Source organism: Lactuca sativa, chromosome 4 (assembly GCF_002870075.4).
Source record: "Lactuca sativa cultivar Salinas chromosome 4, Lsat_Salinas_v11, whole genome shotgun sequence".
NCBI lineage: Eukaryota > Viridiplantae > Streptophyta > Magnoliopsida > Asterales > Asteraceae > Lactuca > Lactuca sativa.
In genome coordinates, this window is record NC_056626.2 from 60,990,805 (window position 1) to 61,005,994 (window position 15,190).

Below are 15,190 nucleotides of genomic sequence, written 5' to 3' on the forward strand. Positions count from 1 at the left end.
AAGTTCGTCATTTTAAATCGTTTTGGACCAAATTCACAACAAAATGGAAACTGTTGGACCATTAGTGCTAGTTAAAACCTGTTGGGCCCAAAGTGACAATTTCCACCTAACCACAAGGACCATTCTTGCAATTTTGTCTATATGATGTATATATAATGACCTAAAATAATGCAATAGTTGGGTACCAAAATAGTTAGAGTGCTATAAAAGTAGAGTTTTAAAAGTACAAGGGCTCAAAATGAACATCTGTATTCATCAAGAAAGGTCTCAAGGTCTCCGTCTCCTCTATCTCTAATAAAGGTAGAAGCTTCACCGCTCACCTCCGTCACTTCTTCCAGGCGATTCGCCGCCGTGTTCTCCGGAATCAGAGGCCATGTGGAGAAGTAGAAACTCACTGAGTCGATTCACTCAACTCACCACCTCCTCCTCGTCCAAGTTCAATTGCCATCTAAACCTTCAACCAGATTCTCTTCGCCTGTTGCAAATCTCCGACGTTGACCACGGGTATGGATTATTCAGTAGATCCACCTCCACCGCCGTGGGTCCATCTTCCGGTTCAGGGAAACTAGGTATTACGGGAATCGATCGGGTCCGAGCGATGGGGTCAACTGCTGACATCGTCGATGCGACGTCGTTAGGGGCAAGGGAGGTTGTTGATATGGCAAGGCATTATGGTCGGTGCTATTGGGAGCTTTCCAAAGCTAAGCTTAGGTTAGTTATAATTCCTTTTCTTTTTGGTATTTCTGCAACTCACCTTATCAATATGATTACCTTGATGTTCACTAGATTCGTGATTTCGGATTCTTATGATTGTTAGTGTCAATATGATTACTGTTACAATAGTGATTAATTCCTCTGATTTATGCTGGTTCTATTGATTTGCTCGTGATGATAATCATGTGAACTTTATACCTATCATAGTCTAAAAATTAGAAATCGACCTTTTGTTTCTCTGAAAAATTAAGAGTCTCCTTCTCCTACCCATGAATGTCATTTCATTTGCAGTTATTATTTAATGTTTGAGACTGAATTGACACATGTCAGTGACATCAACGATATTAATATTGGAATGTTCAGATGTTTTTAGAAGCCACTGTGAAGATGAAGCTTGAACAAATATCTTTCATCAGTCCAAAAAGAATGATAGAAAATAAACAAAACAAAAGTGGAAGTATTGAACACCTATTTGCATATGTTTTTTCCTAGAGTTTAACCTTTTAGTGGTTATAAACTTATAATAAATATTTATCTGATTCCTGAATTTTATATTTTTAGCATGCTGGTTGTTGCAACATCTGGAGCCGGTTATGTTCTTGGGAGCGGGAGTGCAGTTGACTTAGCAGGACTTTGTTACACGTGTGCAGGAACCATGATGGTGGCAGCATCTGCTAACACATTAAATCAGGTTTTTAGACATGTTTTTCATATTGTTCTTTTGTAGTTTCACTTTTAAATGTGGGTTACTATTCCTGTACCTTATTTTTATCAAACCTTGTATTTTTGTATTAGGTATTTGAGGTTAAGAATGACGCGTTAATGAATAGAACAATGAGAAGGCCATTACCTTCAGGCCGTCTTACTATTCCTCACGCAGTCACATGGGCAACGTCGGTTGGTCTAGCTGGCACAGCTCTGTTAGCAAGCCAGGTTGGAAATTAATTTTCATTTTATAAATTAATAAAAAATTATATATATAAATACTAAAATAAAAAAATTTACTGCAAGGTTTGTGCAGGCTAATTTATTGGCAGCTGGACTTGGAGCTTCAAATCTTTTTCTGTATGCATTCGTTTACACTCCATTGAAGCAAATACATCCTGTCAATACTTGGGTTGGGGCTGTTGTTGGTGCAATTCCTCCTCTTCTTGGGTAATTTTTTTTATAGCAATGTACTTTCATTTCTTCATATTATAACATTTTACTTTCAAACTACAATGATTTAATAATAAAAAAGATTGAAGTAATTATTTTTTAATTCTTTCTCTTTTGCTTTATAGGTGGGCTGCAGCTTCTGGTGAGATTACAATGAATGGATTGATTCTTCCTGCTGCTTTGTATTTTTGGCAAATACCGCATTTTATGGCCCTTGCTTATTTATGTCGCGATGACTATAAAGCTGGAGGGTATGTTTTAATTTTTTTTTTTTGTTATCTTTAAGTAATAGATTTGAATTTTGAAATTAGTTGCTTTTAAATATTCAGGTTTAAAATGTTCTCTCTTGCTGATCCATCGGGTAAAAGAACAGCTTTGGTGGCTTTGAGGAATTGCATATATCTGATTCCGTTGGGATACTTGGCTTATGATTGTAAGTTCTCTATGAAAGATGAAATGTTATTAATTTACGTGTAATTTACATTTTTGGTCGCTGAATATACTTGTTTTTTGCAATTTTGGTCCCTGAATATACTTGTTTTTTACAATTTCGGTCCCTGAGTATAGTTGATGTTTGCAAGTTTGGTCCGTGAGTATAGGTAACTTTTGTAACTTTGGTCCCTGAGTATAGTTGATTTTCCTAATTTTGGCATTTTTGGTCCTTATTTGAGTTTTTTGTAATGTTCTGGTCAATGTGCCAAGTAAAATGAATACTTTTGGTCCTTGACTATAGTTGATTTTTACACATGTGATCCCAAGAGTATAGTCATATATCTTGCAGTAGGGACTAAAAACGTTAGAAAAACCTCAAATAAGGACCAAAATTGTAAGAGAGAGCTTTTTTTAGACCAAAATTGCAAAAGTCGGCAATACCTCAGGGACTACAACAATAATTTTCTCTTAATTTTTTTTTTTTAGATTTTAAGCACTTAACATGAACATGCGACATTACAATGGAAAATGTGTGTCTAATATACATACACTTTACTTTAGCTTGTTCTTGTATACCAAGGGTAAAATGGTCATTTTGCAGGGGGTATAACTTCCGGATGGTTCTGTCTCGAATCAACCCTCCTGGCTCTAGCAATTAGTGGGACCGCAGTTTCATTTCTATTGAACCGGACAAAAACAAGTGCAAGAAGAATGTTCCATGCAAGTCTTCTTTATCTTCCGGTTTTCATGTCTGGCCTTATGTTTCACCGAATTTACGATGATCATCAACCACTAACAACAGAAAACACCAAGGACAAAATGGTCATTTCACATACCGAGCAGGAAACCAGAAATCCCGAAAGGGTAAAACAGACCCGGTCACGTCCACCTGTCGCGTATGCATCGGTTGCCCCTTTCCCGTTTCTGCCCGTTCCTATATATTCATCTTGAGTTGTTATACTTATAATAATGAGATTATTGTAGAAAGGTAACATTTAAGGCTTTTTGTTTGTAAAATTGTGTGTTTTGGTGACAATTTGGGGTTTTGTTTTTATTTTAGGTTATGGGTGATGATTATTCCCAAATTTTGGCATTGATGTTTTGCCGATGAGAATGACAATAAATTTGTTGATGGTTAACATGAAGATAAATGCCATTGTTAATTGTTTTGTTATTATGATGATGAATGATGATTGCTAATGTGGATGCCACATACATAGTCATACAACAAGGAACTGGTTGTTTAATTTGTTTGAAAGGCCAAGTAACATCTCCTAAACCTATTGGTTTAGAGACACATTTTCAACATGATACATTAGGTGGAAAAAACCTTTGGGCAACTAGTTTACTTAATTGTTTTAGAAAATAATTCAAGACGATGTAAATGAATGCTCGTTGTTTTAGTTTTAGAGTAAATTACACGAATAGTCTCTATGGTTTAGGGTAATCTGCATGTTTGGTCCTTAACTTTATCTTACCTCTAACTTTATCTTATCTATCCCATCATTTTTTCCTATTTAAATAATAGTCATTTTAGGTAAGGCATGGACCAAGCGTGTAACAAAAACAAACAATAGGGACCAAACGCGTAACAAAAACAAACGGGTAGATACTTTTGAGTTAAAAAAAAAATAAGTTAGGGACCAAAGATGCAAATTATCCCAAACCATAGGGACCATTCGTGTAATTTACTCTTAGTTTTAAAATGAAACTGTAGGTGTGTTAATTATCTTAATTTTAATATTCTTAAGGCATTTTTAGTTGTTTTTTCAAAAGTTTCTTTCCTGTTTGAAAACGCTTTTGAAAAACTTTTTACAATTGCACAAAAATAATTTTCCATCCAAATATTTATTATCCATTTACCCTTTTAATTTTCGTACATTAATTAACATTATAGTTTACATCTCAATAATATTTAGATGCTATATTTTTTTAGTTAACCAGTTGATTTAATAAATAAATAAAAATGAATATACTTTATAAATGTTTTTGATATAGTTTTAAAGTAGTTGTCAAAATTAAAAATATATCAAATATTATATAGCATTATGGTTACATAAGATTTTATCATTTTTTTAGTTTTATAATCTTTATAATTTCGTAAAAAATATCTGACAATGATAAACTATAAATTACTAGGTTATAACCCGTAGAAACCAAAGTCCATATATTTAATATTTTTATACATATAACAAAATAATAAATGTAAAAAAAAACAAGATATTGTGGATTGTGAGTAATTATGAATTAATTTGTTAAACGAAATAAATATAATAATGTTATTAGAATAAGATTTTGTATTTTCAAAATTTGAATTGAATTTGATTTGTTACCAAACAAAGAAAATAATAAAAATAATAGAAAAATATCACGTGTTAAAGAGACATTCTAAAAAACTGACATGTATCATTTTTAGGTTTCATTTATTAGAAGATGTAGATATGATTATAAATGGTTTTAAAATATTTAAAAAATGATATGGGCAAATATGATATTTTAAAATTTTACAAAGAACAAATATAATATTTAGGATTTGAGTCGGATAAATGTGAAAATTTGATGTTACCAACATATACAAAATTCTTCCATTATGTGATTGAATAAAAGTCGGTAAACATAAAATGCGATAAAATAATAAATTTTTTCTGAGGTTAATCATTAGAGATACTCTTAATAAATACAGCGCACACACAAATTTATGTCATTTGATTATTTTGTTTGGGGTTGGTTTTCTTTTATTTCATTTATTATATTTAAAAAAATAAATCGAGCTTAAAAACTCAGTTTATCTAAGAGCCAAAAACAAAACTATTGATCTTAATATTGATATTTAAAATGAATCATTTTTTTTGTTTGTTTTTTGTTCTGTTTATTTTTTCTTTCACGTCTATTCAGCTCAAGTACGTCTTTTAGGACTTAAAAATAAAGTGATGGACAAAATATGATATTAATCTTTTTGTGAATTTGGAGAGAGATTTTATAGCATTAACACTGCCTCTTGAACTTTATCTTCTTAATTTTATATATTTTGTAAAGGTATCAAATATTTACATTACGATGGTAATATTGTAAATTTTTAGATTTTAATTCTTTAAAACTATGTTTTTTCTCCATCTATCTCCATTTCTGTGAATATAAAGTGACCTTTAAAGGCTAAACACACCATTAGCGTTTTTACACAAAAAAGTAAAAACAGAAACTTCAATCATGCCAACTAAAAGTTGAGTGGTTTGACCCACCTTATGATCTTGTTTCTAAAAAGGAATATGTGTTAAAATGGTTTCACAATGATTTTAGATTCTAACCCTTTTAGATGAAGCAATAGGGGTAAAATGGCAATGACCGCTCTTCTTTATTCTTTTTGTTTGTCCTTAAAAAATTAACATTTTTCCATTATAGAATAAATTATATGTATTCCTAATTATTGTTACAATAAACTATAAAGTGTGTGATATTGCTTTGGGCATGCAACATTCTTTTGAATATTCTTTTTCATTTTAAATATCTTTAATAAATATCAAATATTTTTATGCATGTTAACTACGGTACTTCTTTGAAACTAAAGACAAGATTTATTTTATTTAGGATGATTGTTTAATGTTCAAAAATTCAAAAAATTATTTAATAAAACAAAACTACAAGATAGATAACTTAATTGATTATTGATTTATTTTATTTAGGATGATTGTTTAATGTTCAAAAATTCAAAATATCTTAAATATTACTAAAAAAGAAACCTTATGACATCATCTTAAATAATCTGGATCATTGATTGTATTTCAATCTTATTTTTTCCACCATTAGATCAAATTGCTGACATCATCTTCCCCATATGGAATGTATTTAATTACAATAAATGATTTCCAATCATCAATCAATAGCTTCCATTCGTTGAAATGGAATGTATTTAATTCCAATGAAAGTTTTCCATATTTTACATCTTGAATTTTCAGTTATAAAGATTTTAATATGGTCAATTTTAAAAACATATTACTAACAAATCATTTCAATCAAGGCCTTAATATCAACCATTAATATAAATCCGTTTATATTAGTAAACATTAATATAAAATTTTTTTTATTAGAAAATCATTAATATCGAAAAATTATATTCAAATTATCACATACATATACGATTCATCATTGAATCCGCGACTCACATTTATTTTCAATCGTTTCTTTTCTTCAAACTTTTTCCTACAACATCGTTAATATTGCTTATAACTTCCATCATCATTCTCTGCTATAAACATTCACTATTGTACGCTAGAAGGTCAGTACCTTCTTTCGCTTTTTATATTTTTTTCGATTATTTTTTTGTTCCTATATCAAATGTATGTATTCATATATTTTGATTTTCTTTGTCACAAATTACATGAAATCAGTTAACTACTTTTATGAAACTTTTCAAATAAACATGAAAAGATATTAGGTACCTTTAACAAAACAAAAATTAACTATCTTGGCAACTGACATTAATTACGAAAATGTTACTTTTATATATTAGAGATGATTATGATTTTTTTTTTAATTTTTATGTCATAAGAATCCGGTTAATTTTGGCATGATTTTAAAATATCATTGAAATTATTATGTTTTTGTATATCATATCAACCTACTTTTTTATCTTTGTATATTAACAATAAAATTTATTAATTTACACAACAAATATAGATATTTCAAATTTTGTAATATTATTATACCTTACAAAATACAACTACCTCTAAAATAAATTTTCGCCAGTAATTTCATCCATAATTTCAACAAATTTAAATTTGTATTTTCTTTATATAATTTTTTTTTAATGATCCTGATTTTTTTTTCTCCAAAAATATATCAAACATTTACGTCTTAGATAATGCTGCCCTATTATAATTATTATTTTCCAAAAGTATATCCGTTTAATGAGGAATTTGATATAATAAAGGAAGTGAATGTTAATTAAAATGAGATATATATTCCATAATTATTACATGAGTTTATTAAAAAAATTAATATCAAGGTGTAAACATTAAACATTTTTAAAGTGAAATTTCAGAATACATACAAACGATGATGTTGTACAATGAAATATAAAATTAAATAGACTGAAAAAAAAAACACTATTAAAGCAGTCAATCTTGAAAATAACATAGTTATGAAAAATTATAAAGTAAGATAAAAATTATAAGATATTAGGAGATTTGTAAAAAATACATTTAGTAAAAGCGTTACGGTTATTATAAAAAATAAGACCGTTAAGATTAGTGAAAATACAATATATAAACTAAATTATCACAATAGTAATGAAATGTCATTATTTGATATTTCATATAATTGATGATATACTAAAATTATTCAAAGTTGCGCCAAAACTAATTTAAAGTTCTTGTGAACACTAAATAAATAAGAACAAACATAAAAGTTAGCATTTTTGTTTATAATTAATTTAAAATAAACCAATCATGATTTAGAAAAGAATCTCCATTGATGATATACTAAAATTAAATCTATATAACATTAACATTTTATAAATTATATTACATAACTTTATTTGAATAAATGAAATAGTTGTCAATATTTAATGCAATAGAAAAAACGGTATATTAGTTGTCAATATATGTTTAAATTAGGTAACATTATTATGCAAGGAACGTCTAATTAAAATGCTTATAAATATATAAATATCATAACTATATGAGACGAGGAAAGTCGTTCAACTAATAAAACAAAAAATGATATATACAAAGAGATCTTTCAATGATTATATATATTTATCGTTTTCAATGTAATTTCTACACATTTCAATAATACCAATAACCATATATTTTTTTATAATCATTATACAATATCTATAAACGATTATATGTTTTTTTATGCGTTTCCCACGTTTAACGCGGACTATAATCTAGTTATTTAATAAAACAAAACTACAATATAGCGAGAACTTATGTACGATAATAGAGTTCATTCCCACTTCATAATAATTGTTCATATGTATATATATAAGAAAAAAATGTTATTTTAGAAATGTAACCATGAGAAGGTAGAAAAAATGAAATATAATGCATGGTCTCAACTAGGCATGAACAAGGTTTGAAAATTGGTATGAATCGGACCGGAACCAAAAGAGCCAAAAACCAATCAAAGCTGAAATGAAGTACCAGGAATCAAATTGCTACAGACTAAATCAGTTCCAATGCCAATGTTGGTTTATGTTCCAAAGTTGTTTGCTTGCCCCCATTGAGCCACTTTCATCCCCATTAAAATCATTTCTAGCCCCATTAATTCATTTTGACTTCCTTCGGCTCGATCCTGTAGAACAAGAACCAAGATGTATTAAACTATTTGATGGAAACGATGTAACATCCCGATGATAAGGTATTTTCAATTTTAACCCTATGTACAAAGGAATATTGCATTTGTACCTATAGGACCGAGATTTATTCACCTTGCGTTTAGACTGAGATGTGAGTTTTCCTCACTGTACCCGTGGGTCGAAGGCACCAATGCCGACCCGAGATTATTTAGTATGGTCAGGATAGTGATATGATAGTTTCTAGCTATTCAGTAGAACCGTATGATTATCTGTATTTGCTGGCTCTGTGTTTATGTTTATTTGTTGCATATGTCGATATGTCGTGTTGGGTTGAGGTGGTCCTACTTTTTGTTGTAGGCCAAGACACGCAAGGACGACATGATAGGATGTAGGCCCTGCGAGCCAGTCCAATGAGGTCGGCAACCCGTGAAGCGGTCCGGATGGACTGTAGGCCCTACGAGGCGGTCCAGTCATGTCGAATGCTCGTAGAGCGGTTCAAATATTTTGTAGGCCCTACGAGGCAATCCAGTCAAGCTGACGGCTCATATTGTATGCTTGTTTGTTATGTAGTGTTCTGGTACTATGGGGGAACTCACTAAACTTTGGCTTACAGTTTTAGTTTATCATTTCAGGTACTTCAAAGGATCGTGGGAAGGAAAATGTGTGATCGTACAAAACTTTCTGTTTTATGTTTCCGGGTCTTGGGAAAAACTCTGATTTGAAATAATGTTTTTGAAACAATGACTCTTTTGTAAACAATATTGATTTATAGTTGGTTTTGAAAATTTTTAATTTATTGTTTTTTTAGAGTGTTATAAACGAGAACAGGGGCGGACGCAAGATTGCGTAGTAGGTGTTGTCGGTCCATAGTAGGTGTTGCCGATAACACATTTTATAGTAAAAAAAAGAAAAAATTTGAAAAATTTACATCATGTACAGAAAAAGCAGCGGTTGCCGATGCAACTGAACGAGAATCGTCCCGTTTAGTGTATGATTGGTCCTGGTTAAGTGCAATGCAGGTGTTGGTTCCTATTCTGTCCATCCAATCCATTTGCTAATCCATAGTCTCAATTGTGATGAGATGTGATTTGCGAGTGTCGCCTAAGACGATGCAATGTTCCCGACAGGCACTAGTAGTCACGTCAGACGTCGTTGTCTAGCTAACAAGGTATAACATATAAAAATTAAGGAAAAAAAATGAAAAGACAGAACAAAAGCTAATCAAAAGAAGGGAAGCTGGAGAGAAGCTATGGATAGATACCAGGGTGGGTCCATTGATTTTCAATGCCCGAGGCGAGATTCTAAATTATGCATTTATTTAAGTAAAAAAAAAAAGCAAAATGAAATAAATTTTATAGTCAAACGAAAACAAGGTTACACAAACAAAAGCATACATAAAATTTGTCTAAAACGATGCCTCTTGCATTTTTTGAAGCAAAAACATCTATTATTTTATCATAATCAAGACTTCGTAGGAATTGTGTAACGACCCAAATTTTCACGCCCAAAAATTTCATTTTAAATTAAGTGGTTAACAAAACTTTAGTAGTAAAACATCATCCAAACATATCAATTCATAAAACATATCTCGTGTCTGAAAACCAAAGCATGAAAATAATCATAATGTCAGAGTACAATCTCAGAACATCTCATAATGCGGAAAAACCAATGTGTGTGTATGGTGTGCCGCTACAGCGCCAGCTTTTTCCCCTTCGCTGAAGAGGTACCCGAAAACAAAACTGTAAACTGTAAGCACGAAGCTTAGTGAGTTCCCCCATCGTACCACATACCATACAATCATATCACGTACATACTGCCAGACATTTCTGGGGTGCCCGACCTACCCGGTACGACCATTCTGGGGTGCCGACCTACCCGTGTCAAACCATTTTGGGGGCTGACCTACCCATGTCGAGCTATTCTGGGGTGCTGACTACCCTTCGATCCTAACAACCGAACATCGGGGACTATTTCACCCCTACTACTACTATCACACATATCATAACATAATTTATCGTCAGACATATCTGGGGTGTCCGACCTACCCTTCGGTCCTAACAACTGAATCTTGGGGACCAATACCCCTCCTACTACCTCTATCTCATATAAAATATCATGCTAGCAGCTAAACATATCATAACATACTGTTAGGCATATCTGGGGTGCCTAACCTACCATTTCGGTCCTAACAACCAAACTCTATCACTATCACATATCATATCACGCTAGCATATAACATATCAGGTAGTAGCAACACAGATGAATATCACAAAGATAATAATCTAACATACGATCCCTATTGGTGGGCCGACATTGTGGCCGTAGACCCACCGCTACTGGAAGGTAACTCACCTCGTAGTAGCTGCTGATCTGTGCGGGAACTCTCTATCTGCTGCTGCTGCTGCTCCGGAAATCCTCCGACTATAATTCCCACAAAACACACCATCAGAGTCTGATATTGATGAGATATGGTCCACTGGCATGGCCTAGACTGCTCTAGCACGCCAGCCTTGCCTGGCGCTCCCTTGTTAGCCTTGCCGGGGACTCCCTTGCCAGCCCCGCTGGGGACTATCCTGTTGGTTTATCTGGCTAAGTCCAATCCGATGTCATTGGCCGCGTACCAATAACACCAAACTGGGGGGACTTGATGAGATATGGTCCACTGGCGTGGCCTAGACTGCTCTAGCGTGCCAGCCTGGCTTGGCGCGCTCCTGCCAGCCTTGCCTGGCGTCCCTTGCCAGCCTTGCTGGGGACTCCCTCGCCAGCCCTGGTGGGGACTCTCCTGCCGACTCGGCCAGGCGCTCCCTCGCCTGGCACTCCCTTGCCATCCTCTCCTGGTGCGCGCCGCCAGCGGCACCCGGCGCCTCCGGGCGGCCTTGCCTAACTCCTTGTTAGTTGGGCCTGAATTAGGTTGGCCCAAGGCCTGACCTAATTGTCCCCTATATAATGAATAATACCTCCTCCATGGAGAGAGACCTTCCCCTAGACTCTCCCCCAAGTGGGTCATCCACCACTAGACTTCCCCATGGCTCAGCCGCCACTATAATCCGGTCGGGTGGCTCAGCCGCCACCCGCCGCCGTCAGCCACCACACCACTAGCACCAAGATGGTTCTCTCCAGCTATGGAGGGCCATCTCAGATCTTCTAGCTGGTCTAACTTGACCGTTGGAGCCCTCTCCCGGGGCACAGTCCCTGGGGCGGCTCTAACGTGTCTCTCTGATTGTGATGTCAGATCTCCGCCACGCCGGCCGGATTATAGTGGCGGCTCAGCCATGGGGAAGTCTAGTGGTGGATGACCCACTTGGGGGAGAGTCTAGGGGAAGGTATCTCTCCATGGAGGAGGTATTATTCATTATATAGGGGACAATTAGGTCAAGCCTTGGGCCAACCTAATTCAGGCCCAACTAACAAGGAGTTGGGCAAGGCCGCCCGGAGGCGCCGGGTGCCGCTGGCGGGCGCGCCCCAGGCAGGGCTGGCGGCGCGCACCAGGAGAGGATGGCAAGGGAGTGCCAGGCGAGGGAGCGCCTGGCCGAGCCGGCAGGAGAGTCCTTAGCAGGGCTGGCGAGGGAGTCCCCAGCAAGGCTGGCAGGAGCGCGCTAGGCCAGGCTGGCACGCTAGAGCAGTCTAGGGCACGCCAGTGGACCATATCTCATCATATATCTACTCTTTAGGTAAAATGATCATTTTACCCCTGATCAAGTCAAGTCAAAGACAAAGTCAACTTCCAGTTGACCGGACTCGCCGAGTCCCTATCCTTCCAATTGTCCTTAAACCCGCTTCTACTCGTCGAGTTGGGCCGTCAACTCGACGAGTTCTTCCCTCATATGAATGACACATGAAAACTCATCCGACTCGCCGAGTTGATGAACAACTCGTCGAGTCCACCTTCATCCGATGAACAAGTTCTGTCCTCGACTCGTTGAGTTGATGAACAACTCGTCGAGTTCTAAGAAGATTGCCTTGGGCTCGCCGAGTTCGTTCATGCACTCGCCGAGTCCCATGAACTTCCAGAACAATGGCTTAGTCTAAAATGTTGGGTCACTCCTCGTGACCTTCCTGAAACCTTTCCATACTCAACTGGGTCCTTAAGACCCTCAACTGATACGGGACAGAACCTTGGACTCGCCGAGTCCACGAACGGACTCGTCGAGTTGGTCACATTCACTCACTGAATCTTCGATTTCTGATGTACAACCCTTGATCAAAAGGTAGATCTATGCTTCTACAATCGATCTAGCACGTAAAGTTACAACCTTTACGTGTTTGCATGGGACTTTGAGCTTAAAAGGTCCTAAAACAAGCTCTCACAATGCATGGGGTCTTCTTTAATTGCAAAAGCCACTTCTTTCTGCCTTGTAACCCCTCTAAGGACGTAGATCCGAAACATCAACCTCAAACCATGCTTGCAATCATGGTTGGTGACTAAAATGGCTTAGAAAAGCCCTAAAACCCCACAAAATGGGATCTATCAAAAGAGCAAGCAAGGTATAGACTTTATACCTTCTGAAGTTTGCAATTGATGCTCAAAACTGAATCCTTCTAGCCTCCTCTTGATCCTTCAAGCTTTTCCTTCCTTCCTTAGATCACAAAAGCACCAAAATCACTCCAAATGCCATAGATTGCTTTAATAATGGCTAGGGTTTGCTATGGGGGTCTTCTTGGAGCAAATGGGACGAAGGAGGTCGAGTTAAGGCGTTTAAATAAGGTGCAAACCCTCATATTAGGGTTTTTGTCCAAACAGGGTCTACTAGTTGAGTCCGGGACCCGACTCGCAGAGTCCATCGCTTAAGTCCTGCGTCCCTTCTCGCTTCTACTCGGCGAGTTGGACCTTCAACTCGCCGAGTCCAAGGCCAAAATGCAAAGTTTTTTTTTTTTTTTTTTTTTTTTTTTTTTTTTTTTTTTAACAAAAGAATACGTACCAAGAACCAAGTGATAAAAAATGACTTTCAATACTCAAAATTGCTAATCCATTTAATATTTCTTGAGTCATGGTACTCCAAAGATATGATTTCAATAACTTCAATTTCGAAAAACTTCTTTCTGCGGAAGCAACCGTGACCGGTACCGTCAACAAAATCCTATATGCCACCAACACATTGGGAAACATGTAACTCAATAAATAAAATCCTATATGCTGTCCAAGGATGTTCACCTTTGTATGCTTCATCCGGCAACATTTCCTACAAAACTTGTAACTCAATAAATAAATCTTTTCCATTAATATCAAGGTCCTCACCATTTGTCAAACTAGTTTCAAGTTTCTTACAACATTTTTTTAATTCATCATCAAATAAAGATTTTAACTTTAAACCATCAAACAAAAATCCAAAAATAGATTCAAAATGTTGCATTTGCTCAAATCTACTTCTCAATTGATTTAGAGCCATATGTACTGTAACAATAAAATAATCAGTTCTAAAATTTTCTTGAGAAGATTGTTGTTCTCTTTCGGTATTTGGAATTTTATCAGATTGTTTTTTTCTACTATAAACACGTTTGATAGGAATTTTTGGTTCAACTCCAATATTTTCTGCTATTTCTTTAGCCTCATTAATAGCAGAGTCAAACCCATTTTCCCTATATTTTTCAAAATAATTAACTAATCCCTCTAAGTTTTTTATTGCAACATCAAGAATCATATCTTTGGATTGTAATTTTTTACTTACCAAATTAATTCTATATAAAATTTCATGCCAAATCACTAAACTTAAAATAAATTCAAAATTAGAAAATTCACAATTTACTAGTGATTCCACATCTCTACAAACCTTACCATCATCACTCACTTGAGCTAATTTTGTTAATGCTTCTTTTATTTGAAAAAGTTGAGTTTTTATTGCTTTAACACTTTCAATGTGACTTTCCCAACGAGTAGTAGATAATGATTTTAGGGTTAATTCATCAACATGATCAAATAAAACACTCCATCTATGTGTGGAGCTAGAAAAAACATTATATATTGTTTGACACGTAACAAAAAAAGTTTTAGCTTTATGACAAGAATTTGCCATATCACACAAAACTAAGTTTAAACTATGACATCCACAAGGCATATGAAAAGCTCTTGAGTTTATATCAAGTAATCTTTTTTGTACACCTTGATGTTTGCCTTTCATATTTGCTCCATTATCATATCCTTGTCCTCAGATACAATTTATATCCAAGTCAAGAGATTTTAAAGCATTTTGTAACACATTAAAAAGTCCTAAACCAGATGTATCTTCTACAATTAAAAACTCTAAAAAAAAACTCTTCAACTTTTATTGGAACACTTGTAACATCAACACGTCTAATAATTAAAGTCATTTGTTCTTTACGACTTGCATCCGAAGTGCAATCTAGAATTATCGAAAAATATTTTGAATTTTTTATTTTTCTAATTATTGCACTTTTTACTTCGGATGCCAACATTTCAATTAATTCATTTTGAATTTTATGACTAAGGTAATGAAAATGACTTTTTTAACCTTGAATAAGTTGAAAAATGGTGTTTCATTGCGGGATCAAACTCAACAATCATTTGAAGTACACCTAAAAAGTTACCATTAGATTTCTCTGATAGCTTATTTTATTTCTTTCTTTTTATTA

At 34.7% G+C, this 15,190-nt stretch overlaps 1 protein-coding gene across 1 annotated transcript; it reads left to right on the forward strand.

Moving 5' to 3' along the window:
- Positions 1–259: 259 nt before the first annotated feature.
- LOC111878481 (protoheme IX farnesyltransferase, mitochondrial) lies at positions 260–3,478 on the forward strand. The gene is made up of 7 exons (XM_023874978.3): positions 260–711; positions 1,276–1,405; positions 1,510–1,647; positions 1,736–1,869; positions 1,998–2,123; positions 2,202–2,305; positions 2,906–3,478. The coding sequence occupies exons 1-7, from the start codon at positions 374–376 to the stop codon at positions 3,253–3,255; spliced, it is 1,320 nt and encodes a 439-aa protein (XP_023730746.1). The 5' UTR covers positions 260–373; the 3' UTR covers positions 3,256–3,478.
- Positions 3,479–15,190: the final 11,712 nt, after the last annotated feature.